The following is a 21,817-nucleotide window of genomic DNA, read 5'->3' as shown; positions in this document are numbered from 1 at the left end:
TCCTGGGCCTGCACAGTAATGGCTTGAGTAATCGGAGCCATAGCGGTCCGCACCTCCGCATCAGTCAACCCAACTGGATTAACTGGCATGGCCATTCCTTTAACTGGAGCCTGGGGTGGAACTTGGTTACCCTCAGCAGTTGCTCCTCCTCTCCCTTGACCAGCATTCCTCCTTGTGTTCACTTTATAAAAAAATAGAAATGTTAGATACGCTCATAACACGAAGGAATCAGACATTAGATAGAGCACGATAAGAGCAGAAGAAGGGAAATTTTCCTACACATCATGCAGTCTCTAATTTAGGATAGTGATGCACTTCACTACCATGACTTAGAAGCTACTCGATATGGTTGATGTGAACTTATTATCCTCATAATTTATCCCCGTGCACTGATACCAACTTTGTCACGATCGGAGTCTAGACCCCAGACGAGACCGGCATCGTTGACCTCTCAGAGGTCGCAGACAAGCCTACTTACGTCATCGTTAGGTTAATTTTAGCGGAAAATTTGAACTTTTTATTTACTTATTTCTTATGAAACATATTATACTTAACATCATAGGAGTTTACCATCAACCATCTAATATTAAGATCATCAAATGAAAGGAATAGTTCAATATTGCATTAAACGTAAACTTGCCAAAACGACACCAATACAATGTATGAAATAATTTGGGAAGGAAATGCTAGTGGAACATACTCCACTAACTCAAACCTATATCTAAGCTAGAATATAATGGGCAAGCATCCTCGAAAGCATGAGGGCCTACCAAGTCCGGATGAATGCTCCACCTTCGGATAGCTTCAGCGTCGACGTGTAAGCTCTAACGTCCACCTGTGCCTGCACCTAAAATGTAGAGTTGTATGGTATTAGTACACACTTTTAATAAGTATGGGCATATGCAATCACACACCAAGGACATGCATGATTAAGAAGATCTCTATCTTAACGGTGAAAAGTCAAGTCAGTGGACTTGCCAAATTTGGATTAGGAAAGTCATGCCCTGAGAGTAACATGCATCATCATACTTATCATTTTGCAAACAACACATAATATATTGCACATATAATATCACATAGTTCATATCATTCTTTCATATGCCATGAGACCTTTGAATCATGGACTTGACATTAGGACTTTCCAAAATGAGTGCTCAACACATGGGACCTCAACTAGGGGGCATTCTTTAGCTAACACAGAGTCTGCTTCATTCATTCATACATACTTCATTTTTCATTCTTTAATATACTAGTGCAACTACCAGTCATACCTAGGATTTAGTTTAAGACTCTCATCGGGTTCGCTATGCAATGACAAAGAATAACCTAGTGTCATTACTTAAGTCTAGCTCACCTCTTGATTATCCTATCCTAACACCTTTGGTATCGTTCATTTCATTATGTGCATTCACTGAGGTTGGCCTCATTCTTTCTTTGGAAACTTTAACCTTAACCGACATAGATAAAGTGAGCATCATGAAATCCAGTGTCTGCCCCCACACCGAAAAAAGGTGGAATCACCAGCCAGAATTACCTGAACATGCTAGCGTATATAGGGAGTCGAACCCTGCTAGATCCCTATATTTGCAGTATAGGTTCAAAGACTAGGAGATATAAGGAGTCCCATACCCGGCATGGCGGACAGTCTCATCTCATGAGATTTACGTGAACCTCAGCCCTTCCTGAAAGAAGGCATCACCGCTCATAGCTAGCCTGTCGGTGCTTAGTATAAAGTTCCATTACATTCAACTCATACATCATGGAAGCTGGCTTCTAGAATGAGGACATCATAGCTCATTAGATGATTTCTTATCTCATCATTAGTATTAAGTATGCATTAACTTCAATACTTTCATTAGAGTGTTCATAGAGACTAGTCTCTTCATTAACTTTACACTTTCAAAAATGAGTACATTTTGGTAACATTTACTTAGACTCATCTTAGATTGCTCTCATCTTTCACATTAGCCTCTTATCATGTTGTCACCATATTCATTAGCTTTAGCACATTTGCTTTTCATAATTACTCACCACTTTACGTGAATATTCATTTCATCGTTTGCCAATGCACTTGGCCCTTTAGTGTGTGTAACACTCTTACTTAACCCCTCTGGGGTTTCATTATCTCATCACATAACATCTTTGGTTCACTTACTTTTAAATGTATGCTAGAATTATGAGTCCACACATACAAGCCATGAGGCTTCATTCATAGTTTGTCTAAATGATTCATATTTACCCAAGATTATATGGTACAAGATTTATGCATCTTGTAGATATGCAAAGATATTGATTTCGATCTTTAGAGTCAGCATTGATTAAATATTTGCTTACGTTTGACTTATGTGTCGATACGAAATTGGACAAGGGAACCCGATTTCGAATCCCTTGAGTAACACTTAAGCTTATAGTAAACTTTATAATTGCATTTTTCAAATTTGGGGGACCCTAGTTCGATGCACATCACTCCTATAATATTTTCCTTTCTTTTTCTCCTCTCTTTTTCGTTCTTGAGGCAAGGAGGTTGTGGGATCAATCCTCCACAAGCTCCTTCTTTTTCTTTTAATTTATCTCTTAACTTTCTCACTTATGCAAGAGGTTGTGGGTTCAATCCCCACTCACCTTATTTATTTTTCCTCCTTTATTGTTCTCCTAACTCTCTCATCTATTCAAGAGGTTGTGGGTTCGAATCCCCACAACCTCATCTATTTTAATTTACATTTTCTTATCAACCATGCAAACCAACATGAGTACTAAGTTATGATTAGCTTTGAATTCATTAAAAAAAAAACACATGAAGTTTACTAAAGCAGATAAATTAAAATACACTTATTTTTCTCAAACTGAATTCTTTATTTTATGTTCCACTCAAATCTTTTGAGCTTAAGAAACCATATGCAGAACAAAATGACTAGGTGCATGTAGATTAATTGCTCCTTAGGAAAGGCATCAATAATGTCTAGACATTTCATTGTAGAAATGTCATTTGACAAATTAAAAGACGCTTGGATATGAGTTTCTTCTGTAAACAACAATCAGCTTCTCGATAGTCAGCGGACTTTAATAATCAAATTGATCCCTAATGTATGGGGGTTGGACTACTCTAGTCTTTCATATGTATCAAGTCAGAATGTAATTATGCACAAAAAATATATTGCTAATTTTTTTTTCAAAAATATTCCAACAAAAATCCACCTGTCTAGAAATACTGTCTAAAGAAAATTCAGAAAAGATAAAGAAGACAAGTATTTTGTAACATAATTGAATTAATTCTTCAAAAAATAAGTGCAGCAAATTAGAGCATATGATCTGTGAACAGATCATGCAGATTAAAAAGTTCCTTCATCATCAACGGCGAGTGTCTAAACTGTGCCATACTCCATTAAGATGAGGGAGCAAAGGAGGTAACTGAGATGGAGCATCCCCTGCAGCTGCATAACCGGAAAATCCTGTTTGAGCAGTTGGTTCTATCCCAGCATCAGAAGTTTGTGCAATCCAAACATCAAATAAAAAATCGATATGATTGTCTTCGTCCATGGGCTGACTGAGTAATGCTTCAAATTCACTCTCAATTTTAGGGATCGAATGACCTGAGTTTCCACTGCTAGCATTAACACTCACAATAGCATATTCGCCTGAGAGCTCTCATCAGACTACTGCTGTCATCTGCTAGTGTCCAGCATTGCTTGTGATCCCTCGCAAGTAGGTCCAATCATATCCATAGTGATTGGAACTGCGGAATTATAACCCATTTCCGATCCACGCCAGTTATATGAAGGACACTTGATTTTGCTCTTGCTGTTTTGTTCCCTCTCTTGTTGGCTTCAACGCGCTTGAAATAATTCTGGGCATGGGAAGTCACTTGCATTGCGTTCTTGTTATCATCAGTGCCTAGATATACTTCTCTAGTCACATTTTCCATATATATTTAAGCCCTGGAGAAATGACCTATAGCAGGAAAGATACAAATATACATTATCATCTCAAAAGAAACATTAAAACATAAAAATGACAAGACACCCAAAAAAGGCGACCGAGTAAAGCCTCAAAATCTGTACCAAGAAACCAACATATGTTCCTCTTTTGCCCTAGGAGTCCCTCTTTGCCATTCAACATCTTCTTTCATATTTTGTATGGCATTGCATTACATTTCTGGATAATTATGTAATGGAGCGCGTCCAGAGTCAATGTCATTGATATCTTCTAAGAGTATATTATAGTAATCCTTGATCTCATCAACTGTTATTCCAGGAAGTTCTTCTTCCATCTTCGTGAGTAGATTGTTACCATTAAAGTATATTGCTAGGATATTTTGAACGATTTTTTCCTCCTCCCTAGTCCAGGTTGAGTGTCAATATATGTCAAAAGCAACCATAAATAAGTTGTATTCTACCCACATAGATTCACATAGATACAAAACATTTAAGAAAACACTTTTGTAACCCCTTACATTTAGTAAACAAAAGCAATCGCAACAAGACATGTATTCTTTTAAATAGGCTACGTATACTAAGAGAAGTAATAAGTAACTGGTAAAACGATCAAACGTGAAGATACAAGTGGTATACTACCCACATAGATTCCAAGAGATACGAAACATATAAGGAAAGCATCTACGTTCTTTACCTTTTCTAATGGACGGAAGGTTTTATAATTACAAAGAAGAAAACTACAAAGAGTGAACCTCGCTTTGATACCATGTAACAATATGACACCTTACCCAAATTCAACCCCACGAGCTATCTTTTAGGGTTGAGCTAGACTGAGGTGTCATATCTTGACATTTACTTTTGATCAACTATTTCCATGAAAATTTTCTTGAACTTCTTTCTTATACTTAAAATATCTCTATGACTCATATTTTTTTGTGCAACAAAACCAAAAATTAAAAAAATATAGCACTTTCATATTTCAGAGGAATACTTTTCATTAATATAAAATGTGCTTGACAATGTAATGTATGTATCAAAAATATTTAAGTTGTTAGCATGATTGGACATATTCTAAATATTTGCACATATCTATGTTATAGTTCTAAATATTTGTGTAATGATGATAGGAGATAGCATAGATTTATGTAGCATATTCTCATAGATATTACAATTAGGAATAACATATATTTTGGGATATATAATAGATTTTATGAATGTAAATCACAGTTCTTTCTATTTAATGCAAGAACTCTCATTTAAGCAAACTCATTCAGCAAAATTGGCTTGGTATCACAACCTTTTTTAGTTCTTTGATTCATAGTGTCTTCCGTCTGTGGTTTCTTTCATATATGCATATATATATATTGAATGTTTTGGTTCTACTTATTGTTTTTTAAACAGTTAGTCCTAAATATCTTGGAATTTCAGGCATCTTGGAATCTTAGTCTTGGTAATTCTGGTTATTTTGTATCGTTGCATTTCAATCTTCCTTATCTTGTCAAAAACATGTCGTCATATCAGTTTGAGTCCTTCCATTTTCCTTTCACTGGAAAAAACTACTCTGCCTAGGAATTTCAATTGAAACTATTACTTACCGAGAAATAATTATAGGGACATATAGATGGAAGTGATCCTATTCCGACTAATCCTACAAAGCTCGGTCAAAGGAAGGTTAAAGATTCTTGGATGATGACATTGATTTTTTGGTCAATTGACCCTCTTATTGTTCTTAATTTCAGTCTATACAAGACAACAAAGGACATATGAGTTTATCTACAAAAGGTTTACAACCAAAACCAACAATGCAAGGAACTTTCAGTTAAAGTATGAAATTGCTATGTATTCTCAAGGAAGTCTCTCTGTTCAAGATTATTTCTCTGGATTCAGACTTCATGCGCTGAGTTTACGATATCGTTTATACTAAAATACCTTATGAATCTCCCTCCGTCATTCAAGAATTTCATGAACAAAGCAAGTGAGATCAACTTTTGATGAAATTACAATCTTATTTTTGAAGTGTTCGCTCCAACTTGATGAACCGTGATCCATCTCCCTCATCGGATGTCTCTTTTAGGGAATTATATCTTGAAGAGCAGCGTCTCTTCACACAAAATGCTTTTAATCAAGGACATGTTGTCAATGTTGCATTTATAGATCAAGGGAAAGGAAAGGACATGAATATGGCTAGAACTCAATGCTACAGTTGCAAAAAATATGGTCATATTGCTAGCAATTGTGGCAAGAAGTTATGTAATTATTGTATGAGGCAAGGGCACATTCCAAAGAGTGTCACACATGTCCTCAAAACCATAGGGCAAATGATTTTCTAGTTGGAAAAAGTGGTTCCACTACAGAGAACTCGTCTTTAGTCGGACAAGTACTTACTCTTGAAATGGTACAACAAATGATCTTGTCGACATATTCAGCTTGGGGCTGCAAGATAATATCTAAATTTTTGCTTGTTGATTCTGACGCTTCCAATAATACGATCAACTAAACTAATATAATCAAAACATTCGTGAGTATAATTGTCCATCAAAAATTTAGGTTTCCAATGGTAGTAATTTACCATTACCATGGTTGAGGATATTATTGAAACTTTCAAGAGTATTTTTGTACCACCAAATCTCTTTACTAGTCTTATTTAAGTTGGCTAATTGGTCTATAACAATTATAATGTGATTTTTTCTTGTAATGGTTGCCTAGTGCAGGATTAGGTGTTGGGGACGATGATCGCAAAGAGGCCTAAAGTTTGAAGATTGTTCCCTATACACTTATCTTTTCCTTGTGTTCTATCCTTTGCTTCTACGAATACAAAGAAAGAGGTTTGGCATAAACATCTAGGACATCCAAATTCGATTGTGTTGTCTCATTTTTCCAAATATGGTTTATTGAGAAATAAAAATCTATGTTCAGCTGCTTCCTCTGATTTTTCTACTTGTAAATTAGGCAAAAGTAAAACTCTTCCTTTTCCTAATTTTGGTAGTCGTGCTGCAAAGTGTTTGGTGTCACTCATAGTGATTTTTGGGAACTTTTTCCAATTATTTGTCATGCTCATTTGAAGTGTTGTATGACAATTATAGATGACTACAGTCCGTTTACATGGGGGTATTTTCTTTGATCTAAATATGAAGTGTTTTCAATATTCAAGCAATTTTTGGCTTACGTTGAGGTTCAGTTTTCCACACGCATCAAAATATTAAGATATGATTCTGGTAGAAAATATATGTCTTGTGAATTAAAAAATTTCTTGCTTGAGAAAGAAATCGTATGACAACTCTCTTACCTATTTATGCCACAACAAAATGGGGTTGTTGAGCATAAAAGTCGTCATCTTTTAGATGTCACACATACATAATTTATTGAGTCCTCTGTTCCATCTAAATTTTGGGTTGAAGCTTTGTCTACTTCTGTCTATTTTATTAATAGACTTCCATCTAAAGTGTTAAATCTTGAGTATCCATATTACCGCCTTTTTCATAAGCATCCTCACTATCATAGTTTTCATACGTTTGGTTGTGTTTGTTTTGTCCACCTGCCTCCTTCACAACGCAATAAACTCGATGTTTAGTCTATTAAAAAAGCTTTGATGGGCTACTTCGCATAAAGGTTATATTTTCTATGATCAAAGTTCTAATAAATTTCGTATTTCTAGAAATGTTATATTCTTTGAGAATCAATATTTCTTGCCTACTCATGTTGAGTCATCTTTTGTTTCTCCTCTTATTCCAACTTTTGAGCATTTGTCGTTGTCTTCTAAGCGCTTCAAAAAAGGATTTGTGTATGAACGATGTTGGCCAAATTTTCCCCTTCTTGAAACAAATCTGCCATGTGAGACTGCTCCACAACAAGAATATGAGCTTTCTTCAAGGTCTGCTCCTCTTGAGCCACCTCGGTGATCTACTAGAGTATCTTAAACTCCTAAACTGTTGGTTTTTCTACTACTTTATCCACCATTTCTATTCCAAAAAGGTTACTCACAAGCTTCAAAGCTTTAATGTTCACAAAAAGCAATGGAGGAACTTTTGGCTCGTAAAGAAAGTAACACATGGGATGTTATTTCTTATCCTCCAAATGTCCGTCTAAGTGGATGTAAATGGGTTTATTCAATTAAACTTCATTTTGATTGAACCATGATCTGTAAAAAGCTCGATTGGTGGTCCTTGGCAACAAACTAGAGTATGGAGTAGACTATGAGGAGACTTTTGCACCGGTTGCAAAACTGACTACGGTGCGAACTATTATTGCCATAGCTATATCCCTAGTAATTCGACGATTTCGATACTTCTCTACCCCTACATTAGCTAGTATTCTCGTAGTTCATCACTCGGGGATCAATGATGAATACATTGGTATCTATTGTAAAGACCTCATTCCGTCATTAGGGAAAAGCCAAAAAGAATTAATTGGGGCGAGAAAACATTTTTGTAGTAACTTGAAATTTCCCAACCTAGTCCAGATTTGGACAAATATAAGAGTCGTTAAAGTGTAGTGAAATCTAGTAATGAATGAGAGATATAATTGTGAATTTGATTACATGAGTGGATATATAAGACAATAAGGAATCCGTACAACTTTATATAATTGAATTTGGATGAGTATATCTCTGGGAAATGATCTTAACGTGAAAGGTATTTTCTGAGTGTCATTGGTTAGAGGTGCATTGTGAAAGGAGATTTTGGAATTCCTTCAAGAGACTCATTGATTCCGTTACTGCTACTCTAGCGAGAATATTGTCGTTGTAGCCGGATGGGGACCATTGTGGCGGAGAAGACACGACTTAAATTTTTAGATACAAAAGAAGTGCTCACTGTTTTGAAAATTCCGGTATAGAGGAATCTTGAGGTTCTCTGGCATCATCCATACAACAGGATGAGGGCCGCTGTAGCGGGACAGACACATGTTATAATAAAACCCCTAAACGACCTTATGTTACACTTTTCAATTTTTTGAGACAACAAATGACCCCAGGCAATTTTTACCTTTTTTCACCATTTGTGATGTTAAAGATATGTTTTTAACTCCTGGAATCCATTTTTCAATCCGTAGAACGTAATAGAATGGGTCAATATTGATGGGGGAGGGTTTTGATCTAGAATTTTTGGTGGAAAAATCTCTAAATTCAGTATTAGGATCTTGAGTTTGGTCTAGAGTTATTTAATTTGATATACTATGGATAATTAGACCATTGATTGTTGATCCTTGCATATAAATTATTGTTTGTAGACCTATAACAAGTGGAAAGAATTCAGAAAGGGAAGATTTGAATGCCTTAGGGGATTCAATGTAGGTGATTGTTTTGATTTTATGTTGGTGTGATATATATTTGTAATTATTTCATTATAATGCATGTATGTATGCAAACTTTGCATTATTTGTCACCCTATTTATAAATAAGGATAATTGAATACTTCTATTCCCTAAATCAGGTTTTGTTGTATGATTTTGACGATGTACTTGTGTTTGTGATTGTGGTTTGTGAATGAGATCAGATTGTCACGTTCCGGCATACTAACTTTGATTGTTTACCATTTTGTGGCATGAATATTGGATAGGATTGCAACATTTTAGCATAAATATGAAATCGATTGCCACATTCTGGCATAAATATGGGATCAGATTGTCACGTTCCAACAAACTAGCAGTTTAGGTTTGGTTCCATAAGAGGACCATTGAATTGGGTTTCGTGAGAGGACCATTCAATTGTGTTGTGTATCTTCTTCTGATGATTACGTTCATAGCTAATGATTATTGATATTGAAAGACTATTTGCTCCTCTACAATGATTTAATTGTATATTGTTGAGAATTTTGAAATTGTTAGTGTATGTGAATGATATTGATATTGAATATGTTAGGTATATTCATGTTTTATAATGTTGTCGTTACTTACATGTGTTTCATTTATTGGGATAGCCGCTTGATCCTAACAGTACACTGTGGTTGTGTACTGATACTGCTCTTGGTCTTATTAATGTTGAGTACAACGCATCTTCCAGCGGCTATTGATTGATCTCATTTAGAAGAGAAATGACCGTTTAGAATTCAAGGGTGAGCTAGATCTCAGGGCGGCCTTGAGTTCTCCTTTGTTTAAGTTCACTATTTTCGAACTAATTCTATTTTTCAAAGTGTTGTTTAGTTTTGGGGTTGTACCCTTTGTTCTCAGACTTGTCGATAATGGAGTGTTTGTACAACGAATTTCAGGTTTTAAAAGTTATATTTTCGCATTCGTGTTAGGTCATTTGTATAGTCCTTAATAAATAATTTGGTTATTTAAAATTGTTTCTATATCTTTAACTGGATAGTTTTTCGTTAAGTTGCTTGGTTGGGTTGTAGTAATGGTTTGTAGGTGTCAATAACAGCGGTTTGGGTCGTACAAGGAGTGACTTCCATCACATTTAAACTACACTTTTATTTGAAGGTCATGTGTTCGGCCAAAACTGGATTTGATAGTTTTCCTTGTCTATGATTCTTACATCAAATATATTCAACGAAAGAGACAGTTGTTAACATTTTGGCCTAACATTTTCAAAATATATAACTTATAGGTTTTATTCATTCAAAAGTTAAAAATACATTTTTTATATATTATATTAAATAATTTATCGATACTTATAATTATTTCACAAAATTTACAATTTTATCAATAAATTTTGATTATATTTTTTGTAATAATTGGTTGAATATGCTTATATAGTGACTCCATTTGATGAAATTATTATTTTTTCGGTAAATTGCATTTGTTACATGCAATTCATTTAATTCATTACATTTGTTAATTTTCATTTCATTTGTTACTTTTATTAATATTAATTTTTGTATTTTTAGCACAGTCTAGCTATTCCCTATTCAAGTTTTTATAAGGACAAAAAATAAAGTGGGTGATGAGACATTTTCAAGTAGATAAAAAACCCTAAAATATTTTTCTATCCTATTCTAAAAGAGCAGTCGCCACCCAAAGTCCCTATTATTTTTCCAGTGACAACCAGCCAAAACCACCATCAATAACCCCCAAAAAACCTCAATCACCTCATTGAAACAATCAGTAAAAAACCAATAAACCATCTTCTAAACAACCACCTCTCAACAAACTGCTCCACCAATTAACAACCTAAACAATCTCAAACTTTCTTCCATTTTCATTCACCAAACACCATCCCCCCTCTTCATTTTCTCTTTTTTCACGTGAACCAGTAAGACGTTAACTGTAGCAAGCAGCGAGCTTCGAGTTTGCATAATGAAGCCATTACTGGAAAAAATAACGAGACTCTTGACACATGCCGCCAGATCCAAAAGAATAAACTAGCAACTCTTACAAGCCTTTCACCTTTAGACCTGCTCGGAAAAGCAACACTTCGGTAACCCTATTAATTTTGTATTTTTACATCTATGTAGGTGTATAATTCAGCGTCTTTATTGTTTTTAATTTTATCTACATGTATATACATTTATTACTATTTTGGGGTTTGCATTGATTTCATTGTTTAATTATTTGTTTTTACTTATTAAGTTATTGTTGGTGCTAATTTACTGCAAAATTTTTGTTATTTTTGTTTTCACTGACTCAATAATGCTTTAACTCTATGTTTTCATGTTCCTTTGTTCAAATTTTTATAATTATTTGTAAATTATTCCTCTAATTCATTGTTCAAATCTATATTGTAATTGGTTGATTCATTTCATATTTTATTAACTTTATTTTGATTTTTATTTCAAACTAAAAATATTATTGTTGATTATTTTATTTAATATTTAACATATAAATGATAATTTTTCCACCTAGATTTTTCATTAATTTAATATATGTGCATTTATAATTTTTCTTACATTACAAGTTAAGTTTGACTGATAAAGAAATTACCGTTAATTTCCAAGGCCTCCAATGTTAATGAGACAGGTTTTATGTATACATTATTATTACATTCATTTATTATCTCCTCCTCAATTTGAAATAAATAAATTTAGCTGAGACTTATTTTTTGGATTCGAAAAATGTCAAAACACCTTCTCTTCAAAAATAATTTAACCTTACCTAGAATCTATTGATTTTGAGGATATTTTTTCTGTAATTAATTAATTGGGTTCCTGTCTAGATACTAAAATTAGATAAAATATCTTTTATAACTCCTTTATTCTTAAATTTCTTTTAAAATTTAATTTAATTGAATGAGTTATATTATTTTTTTAGTTACCACTATGTTTCACCCTATTCGTATAAAGTAGAGATGCAACAACTCCTACTCATTGGATTAAATACATGAAAAATATCACTAAAACTAAAATTCAAGACCAACTCTCTTGACTCCTACTCGTTAAATTAAATTAAATAAATTTCAATTTTACTCTATTAGCTCATCAAATTAAATACTCCAGCAAATATCGCAAGAACTGAAATTTCAAATTTATCCTTCAGACACCTACTCATCAAATAGAATCAATTAAAGTTTAAAATTTATCCTCATGACTCTTACTCATCAAATTAAATAAAATATAATATTAGAAGAATTGACAGAAAGTTCTAATCGTTGTGGGTCATACTCATTAAGAAATTGAATGAAACTAGTAAAAACAGTGTAGAAGATAACATTTCCATTATCTAAGTGATGAAGAAGAACACAATTCCAAGAGATTTATGGAGTTAAGATATCCCTCTCCTAATAAGGAGTCTGAGGTGTAATAATTCTCCTCTAAAGAGAGCTCAAAGAACATAGAGCATAAAGCTCAGACTGCAAAAGGAAGTGTTGATCTTCGTTCATATGTAGGGCCTTCTACCATGGTTGGGTAATAAACATCTGAATACACAAATCTAGATTTTTGCGATTTTAAAAAGGAAAAGTATGAGCACTGCTATAAGGTTGGGAAGGTATTGGCTGCTAATGATAACCTGGATGCCATTCCTAGATTCAATGCAATCATCAAGAAGATTTTGTCTCCTGCATTTAAATTGCACATAACAAGGCTAGTTCTAGAGACGCTAAATAAAGGTGAAACCAAATGACTATATGAGGGATTTCTAGCTTCTTGTACAAGGTAAAGATTAGGGAACTTAGAAGACACTTAAGATCATCGTATGCTAACATATTTGGTATCTGCAATGAGTGGAAACAACTACTATGTAATAGAGATATTAACATTGGAAGAAAAAACATGGGACCTCGTTGAATACATGTATATGAACTAGCGTCCTAATCTCATGATAGATCAAAAGTTCAACTATGAGTTTGTTGAGGTCTTGTCAGACCATGTTAATGCTATTGGTGGTCATGTTGCATACTTGGGTAAAGTAAAAGTTTTTACTTGTGTTTTCCATCGAGAAGGAGATCCATTTCTAGTTCTTGCAAAGGATATGTTTTGATGTTACAATTCATATATGAGAAAAGAGATATGATGAAGGGTCTAGTTTAAAGGATCCTTCAGGAAAATCATTCCTCTCCATCCATGTCATCTTCATAGAGAGAATTCTATGAGAGAATCTAAGCATATGCTTTGCCGGAACTAAAAATGGATCTCCTACTCGATGCAAAAGGCAAGTAGAGCCTTTTGCTTTATCCAAGTATTCAGTATGCACATCATTTCACCAACATAGTATGACAAGATCTCAACAAACTCGTAATTGAAATTATTATTGCTCCCAAGATGAAGACACCAGCTCACATCCCAATCTTTAAGGAGGTCCCATGGTTTTCCTTCCAATGGAAATATCTTTATTTTTTCATAGATGTTTCTATTTATATCAAATACCAAATGTGCGAACATAGGATGATCTTCAATGTCGTCAGAGTTTTCTAGTTTTACTTAGCACAAGAAGCTTGAAAAACCTCAGACAGCCAATTAGAATAATACTTGTTAAGCGGCTCTTGCTCAAACCATGTTATGAGAAATTTAAATACAGGAGACAAAATCTTCCTAATGACTGCATAAAATTTAGGCATGGCATCCACGATATCAAAGACAACCCATACTTTCCCAACCATTAAGTAGGACTCGTCTTTGTATTGTAAAAATCTCTAAATCTTGATTTGCATATCTTATTATTTTCGACTCAGTCATAGTAGAAATCCCTACATCTGAAGGAAGATCAACACGTCCTTTTGCAGTCTCATCTTCATCATATGTTTTTGCAGGCTCTCTTCATAGGAGGAATGCTGCACCTCAGACTCCTTAGTTGCAGAGGGATATCAAACCCCCTTAATTTTCTTAGAAGCATCTTATTCTTCATCACTTAGATATTTGACACGTTGTCGATAGCACATACATCTAGGATGGTGTTTCTCGCTGAGAAATTTAAGAATTGTCCATGATAAGCACTTCACAATTTTCACTAGATTCTATTGTTGTCTTCACAACTGTCCCAACCTGAGCCTACACCCTGGACGTGGATGGTACTTAGAAGCATTATTGTTCCCCAAAAGAACCCTTATCATGGATAACTACAAGAAGAACACTAACTTTAACATACATAAACATCAAATTGAAAGAAACATTAAAAAACAACTTACTAAATCCTAAAACATTGTTGAATATATTGAATATCCAAAAATTGTCTATCTATGAAACCTCTACTATACAAATATGGGTGTTGGGACAATACCCATGACTCCTTAAAAGAACTAATACTTACTACTCATAAACTGGAAGACTCCAAAAGCAAAGAGGTCTTACTCAAAAGCTTGCGAGCAGATGAAGTGATCTCAACAGACTCTTGTTAAGGATCCTAAGAATCTGTATCTACATCAATAAAAGATACATGTGAAAGACATGCATACATTTAATGTACGACTATGTAATATAGTCGAATAACAAATAACTATATGGAATGACTGGAATAGATAAAAATGTACTCAAGCTGAATATAAAGAAATAAAAGAGTTAAATCAATTCAAGTTTATAAAATACTTTCTCATCTATGAAATCATCGTAATAAGTGATATATCAGGGTATTCTCTGACCGACAACCATCACTGAATTTGTAATAAATATTTGCTTTAAAAGATTCTCAAAATTTATAACTCAAAATAGAGTTTATGCTGAAATATATACATGAACAACATAACTCAAGGATCTCAATAATAATATAGAAAACTCAATACTATGAACTCAACAATTTAGAACTCAAGAACATAGAACTCAATGATACTATTCATCTCAATAATAATAAATTCATAAGGTTTATGTTGAAGTATAGACATGAACGAATTCAACTCAAGTTCTCAATGCATAACATATAGCAATTCAAAGATTAGGAATAGAATTTTAAAAATGTTCTGGAACTCAATAACTCAAAATCAACTCATCTCAAGAACACTGAAATTTAGGGATTGAATCCTATACTATTATTTTACTGATTTAAAAGTATATGTAGGATGTAGGGTGTGAGGAAAAACTTGTCCAACACTATTATAGCCTTACATACCTGCAAAATGAAGGTTCTTGAAGAATCTTTAAGAGATTCGAAGAAGAACTTGATTTAAAGTCTTGAGTTTTTTTGAATTAATTTCTTGAAACTGTATGACCAAGAATTATGATTTTCATTATTTATTCATAATTGAATGGAGGAATTGAGTTGGAAAGAATGGAATCAATGGAGGAATTTCCATTATAGATCCTTTGTAGAAGTGATTTGACTTTTAAATTTGGACCTTCATGTTTTTGTCAAACTTTTTGAATTGAGAGTAAAATAATTATTTATAAGAGTCAAATATATTTTTAACTCATTTTAACTTTATGTTGTGACATGGCGTATTTGATTTAGCTCCTGAAATATCAACAAATTGTGATTTTAATTCATATAATATTTTAGTAAGCACCTTCAATATTTAATTAAATGAAATACTCGTTTGTGATATTTTGCATGTGAAGATTTAACAAATTTTAAGCTTATTAATTATTAAATCATTTAATTTTTTATGTACTAGATTGAATTTTTTTTTATTGAGAATCAATACATAAGAATAATGTAATGTCTAAAAATAGTCGAGATATAAAATACTTACAATATAAAACGATTAAGAAAATATCACAATAATGAATATTTTAAATTTACCTCGTTCATACTAATCAAATATAATTAAATAAAATTTAAATTCAAACTTGTGGCTCCTACTCATCATATTAAATTATATGAAAGTCTAAAATTACTCTTTTGAATCCTACTTATCAAATTAAATGCTTAAGATAATATCACAAGAGCTATAATGCAAAATTTACCCTCTTAGGTCCTTACTCCTACTCATCAAATTGAATAACTTAGGAAGTATCACAAAAACTAAAATTTAAAATCTACCCTCTTGATTCCTTCTCATTAAGTTAAATTAAATTAACTAACAAATTTACTCCCATAGGTCAATAAACTAAATGCATAAAAAATATCATAAGAACTTAAATTCAAAATTTTTCCTTCTGATTCCTACAGATTAAATTAAATCAAATAAGATTTAAAATTTATCCTCATGAATCATACTCATCAAATTACAGATTATAGAATGTTGTAAAGAATGGTAGAAACTATTAATCATTCCTAGATCCTACTGATAAATGCTCAATTACACCTCATCCCATTCCAAGTGGAGATGATTGTGAACCCGCAGGGAGCAGTACAAGTTTGAGTTCAATTATGAAGTTACCAATATGATCTAGTTGGTTAGAAGAACAATAATTATCGAATTAAATTAGATAACTGAGTGAGTGACAAAAAATGTGAGATCGGGGTGGGGGGGGGGGGGGTTGTTTGTTAATTAGCAGCTAAAAAAATACGAAAACAAGGGAAATCAACAAGTTAAAGATGTATTCCTGGGATGTGATCGATTAAAGACTAAATTCTCTGTATGGGTAATTGAAAATTACAAAGATTGCTAAATATCAGTAGGTAGGCTAGACTATATGTAAAATAATATCTTTCTCTCGAACAACAATTATGATTCAATCGAGTTTTCTCCAACCTCGACAAGCTTAACAATATAAAAGTCCAAAACCTTAATTTATCTACTCTGTCGAGCTAAATAGGTAGAATTGAGTTTAGGATTCACTCTATCAAGCTGAACCCACATAAACCCAATAACTACAATCATTATTGAAAACAGTGGTTCTAAAACCTTTTTCTCAAGAAAGCAAAGAACTCTAAGATAGAATTGCATTTGCAACTTCAATTCATAGATTAATCAACAACCATCAATTAAATAAACTTTCATTAAGCATTTAAATTAGTAAACAACAATACCCATAAGCTAATTAAGCCAATAATTTTATGATTACACCCCAATAATTGGGGTTTTAGCTACACATCATTAAAAAAGAGAAACAATTACCAACTATATAAGCCATGAGATGAGTAATCGTTTTCGAATTCTCCAATGCTTCAATACAATTAAATAATAAACCCAATTTTTCCCTCAACCAAGTCACAGAAGCTTAAAAGTTAACAAAGGAATCTAAAAAACTAAAAGAAAACTAATGTTGTACAGACTTTCGGAATCCGAACTCTTTTTCTTTTAAAAATTCAAATTATAGTTTCCCAATTTTTGTCCTTCAAGTTCATTAGGCGAAGTAAGTTGATCTTGCCAACAAGGTCGGGGATCCTGTCCATCACCAGTTTTCATAGGCTCTCACTCCTCAGGGGTTCTTTGACATTAGGCGATTAAGGTTGATGCCACTGAGTAGGTCAACGATCTTCCAACTGCCCATTTCTATCGCCAAGTAGGTTCATCCTTAGGGCTGGCACACTAGAACATTGGGCGAGCTAAACAGTAATTCAACAGTTCGCTGAGCGGTATTGGCGATAACCAGGATTGCCTATCTTAAACTTCATAAGCTTGTTTTCTTCTTTATTCCTGATAATGTCCTTGACTTTCTAATTAGCTTTCATTTCTTTACATTAACACTTCACCATCAGTTTATGTCACGGCCCAGGGATACCCCCTAGATGTACACGACGTATTCGACCTTGAAGGGGTCTCATACTGTCACGCCCCGAGTCTACACCCTAACATGTCAGTTACTCAATCACTATTGCCAACATTGAGCAGACCCTTGGCATGACCTACTTAACTCAACCGAATACTTAACTCAATCTAAATCAAGAAACATTCTCATAAGGATAACCTAAAATGAAATATCTTGGCCAAAATGGCACTTAGTTCTCACAATAGAGTATCTATAATGCAGATAAAGATAAACCCAAAACTAAAATGTCTGACTGTCTATTTGTCTATGAAACCTCTATAATACTAAGATGGAGGTTATGAAAAACCCCATAATATCCTATAAGAAAACTTAAAAGAATGTAAATGTGTCCTCAAGAATGCAAGGAGGCTCACCACTAACTTCGAGTGCTCAGTTGGATCAATGATGTGCTGGATGATGCTGATCCTGGTTTCCTGCTTTTGCATCATGATACGATGTAGGAAAACTAACATCAGTACATTGACTGTATGAGTATGGAAGTTTGAATGCTAACTCATGAATAACTTTATCAAATATAAAGTAGTAAGACACATGCAATATAAAAAAGCTTGTAAAACAATGTAAACACTTAGTTCGTTAAATAAAATGTAATAACAAACTCAAATTTACTTATATATGAAGTAATATAGTTTAGGTGGGAGATTCTCTAAGCGAAAACCACCATTATGAGTCTAAGTTGTGATACAACGTATTGCCCATGCTGCCGAAACTTTCATATACTTTGCCATCACATAAATCTCCTTAACTTTGTGGATCTACTAGCTTAACTTACGTGATCATCTAAAAAGTATGACCCTTTAATATCCATGATTGCTACATGGTATGCATGGAGACTTGAGTTAATATGAACTCTTATCCCCACATCGATGCGCAATACTACTCCCAAAATGTACTTTAGCTCATGCTTTTAAAAACAACTTCCTTTCTTTGGGTTGAGATGATTTCTTAACAGGTCGCTTTAAAAAGCTTTTTTTGAATCAATGTTTCTTTTTCTTGATCAAAACTCTTTTTGGAAATCTTAGTTTCCTCTTAATAGAAATGTGAAAACACTTATAAACCTTTAGGGAATACTTAGTTCTATTATAAGTTTTGAGAAATGAACTTAAATATTTACTCTTTGCTTAACTTGAAACTTGAGTCTTAAATCAACTCTTACTGAATAGTTAGTTCCCTTATATTTTTGAAGGAAAGACTTCAACCTTTTTACTCTTTACTTTAACTTGAAACATGAGCCTTAAAACAAAGTTGAAACGTTTAGAAAAGACTCTGAAAGTCTTTAAGAACATTGTTTTGGATTAGCTTCTTAACTTTTTTGACTTTGATCTTAACTCTTCTTGAATTGGATTATGGATAAAAGGTTATGATTCCTTCTCTTTGGTGATTTCTAGGTGTTTAGAAATCATTTGAAGTAATTAGAATCACTGGAAGGTGTTAACATACCTTAGACGGACTTAAAAAGGCGTGCATTTGGGGCAAGCTGCGCTAGACCAGTTTGTCTGAGGCATCTTTCAAGGACACAGTAGGTGCACCGCCCCAGGCATTCTGGCTTAGGTGAGGCACACCGCGCCTGGTGCTACCTAGATGCGCCTAAACGTCTTTGTTCTCTCGCTTTATGATCCTAGAACGCCTAAACCTCCATAATTCTATTCCAAAACCCTTAGGATCATCAATAGATTCAGTACCCAATAGATCTAACTTGAAAAACAACTTGGAATTTACGAATCAACATCAATGGGTATTCAAACAACTCAACCAATAAGGATTCGACAAGATTCAACACGAATTCACTTCTAATCATGTAAAAAGTTCCAAAACCATTGAATTGAAACAAGTTTTGGGTGTGGCTAAATTATCCCAACACGAAAGATCTCACATACCTTGATAGCGATCAATCTCGACGAATTCCACTCGCAAATCCTTGGCGTTCTTGTTGAATCCTTGACTTTTCTCCCTTTGCTTCTTCTCTTCTCTCTTCTCCTAGCTCTAAACGTAAAGTTAAACTTTCTAATCTGACAAAAGCTGTTTTTACCCAAAATAAATCCCTAAAATGAAATAAGAAATTAATTGGTGAAAACACAATTTTTCCCTTCCTTAAATCAGGATTGTGACCTTCCTCAATCCAATAACCCAACTTCCGATTGGCATATCTCCTTATACAATATCGAGAAATGCGAAAACTCAGCAGCATTAGAAAGACCTCTCCAAGGGCTTTCCAACTTTATGAAGAAATACCTCTAACTCATCCTGATCTAGGAGCTATAGTCGTTTTAAAATGACCAAAACTCACTTCCTTAACTTAGAAATTTTTCCAAATTTTCCCTTTCTTTCCAAAAGGGATTATTTTAGTTTATGAGCTTATTCTCAGATACTTAGAGTTATGAGATATTACAATGTCTCCCCGTTTGGAACATTCGTCCTCGAATGAGATTTCTTTCGTTAATCTAAGAATAATAACCTCAAGTTTTACTCTAAATAATCAAAAGCAAGTAACAACATGCTTGCTCATAGTTTATTATTAAGAAGATAATTAGTACTTTAATCTGCATTCTTTTTGGATTCAGAGAGATGTGAATATCTCTTGTTTATATCCTCTTCAGCTTCGCAAGTCTCTTCTTCAACAAATTGGTTCCTCCAAAGGACCTTGTCTGACGCAACCTCCTTTGTTTTTTACTTGCGAACTTGGCGATCTAAAATCTGAACCGAAATCTCTTCATAGGATATGATATCCTTAATTCCAACATTTTCAGATGGTACAATCAATTAAGGATCACCCATGCACTTCTTAAAGATGGATATATGAAATATCGGATGAACTACTGCTAACTCTTGTGCTAGTTCCAAATCATAAACTACATTGTCAATTCTCTTTGATATCTATAAGGATCAATATGTGGGGGGACTAAGTTTCCCCTTCTTACCAAACCTCATAACACCCTTCATGAGTAAAACTTTTATGAATACCTAATCATTCACTTCAAACTCCAATGGCTTTCCCCTAACATATGTGTAGGATTTTGAGGACTCTGTGCCGCTTTAAACCTCTCTTGAATGACCTTTACCTTCTCCATGAACTAGATCTAGCCTTATCAAGCCTGTTTCACCAACTTCAAACCACCAAATAGGATATTTACATCTTCTCCCGTAAAGAGCTTTATATGGAGCCATTTGGATGCATGAATAGTAGTAGTTGTTGTAAGAGAATTCAATGAGAGGTAGGTAATTTTCCAAATTCCCCTTGAAATCAATCACACAAGCCCTCAGCATATCTTCTGTGGTATGGATAGTGTGCTCTACTTTCCCATCTGTCTGAGGATGAAAATATGTGCTTAATTAAACTTTAAACCCAAACCTTTCTCGAAAGAGTTCAAGAACTTAAATTGTGCACCTCTATCTTAAATGGTCAAAACTGGACTCCATGATGTCTCACCGCCTCCTAGATGTATAACTTTGCATAATCCTATGCCGAATGAATGGTCTTTATAGAATGAAATGGGATGATTTTGTCATTCCATTGAAAATCACCCAAATTGAATCACGCTGTCTGCCAGACCTTAGCAAGCCTGTGATGAAGTCCATTTTAATCATCTATATCTTCCATTCCGGAAATTCTATATTATGAGCCAACCCTCTAGGCCTCTGGTGTTCTACTACCACTTTTTGCCAATTCGAGCACTTGGCAACGAATTGAACAATGTTCTTCTTCATACCTTCCCACCAATTTACTTCTCTCAAATTCGCGGTACATCTTTGTGGAACTCGGGTGAATTGAATATCTGGATCTATGAGCTTCTTCCATAATCCTCTCTTGGAGTACACCCACCCTAGTTAATACCAATCTACCTTGATACTTTAACACACCATCTCCCCCTTGTTCAAAAGCCAAAACTCTTTGCTTACGAATATTCACCTTCTAATAAAGATAACTTT

General features: G+C 33.9%; 1 protein-coding gene and 1 pseudogene across 1 annotated transcript in view; both read right to left on the bottom strand.

Moving 5' to 3' along the window:
* Positions 1–3,136: 3,136 nt before the first annotated feature.
* LOC107030004 lies at positions 3,137–4,267 on the bottom strand (annotated as a pseudogene).
* LOC107030003 overlaps positions 3,137–21,817 on the bottom strand; it is a 38,655-nt gene continuing 19,974 nt past the window's right edge. Inside the window, exons 5-7 of the mRNA XM_027911936.1 lie at positions 18,244–18,303; positions 14,594–14,659; positions 3,137–3,948 (exon numbers count right to left, since the gene is read on the bottom strand). Coding sequence (XP_027767737.1) covers positions 14,594–14,659; positions 18,244–18,303 — 126 coding nt within the window. The 3' untranslated portion in view covers positions 3,137–3,948. The remainder of the gene's footprint in view (positions 3,949–14,593; positions 14,660–18,243; positions 18,304–21,817) is intronic.

The sequence above is a fragment of the Solanum pennellii genome, chromosome 9 (assembly GCF_001406875.1).
Source record: "Solanum pennellii chromosome 9, SPENNV200".
Lineage (NCBI taxonomy): Eukaryota > Viridiplantae > Streptophyta > Magnoliopsida > Solanales > Solanaceae > Solanum > Solanum pennellii.
The sequence above is the reverse complement of the archived record's forward strand: the minus strand, read 5'-3'. Positions and strand labels throughout refer to the sequence as shown.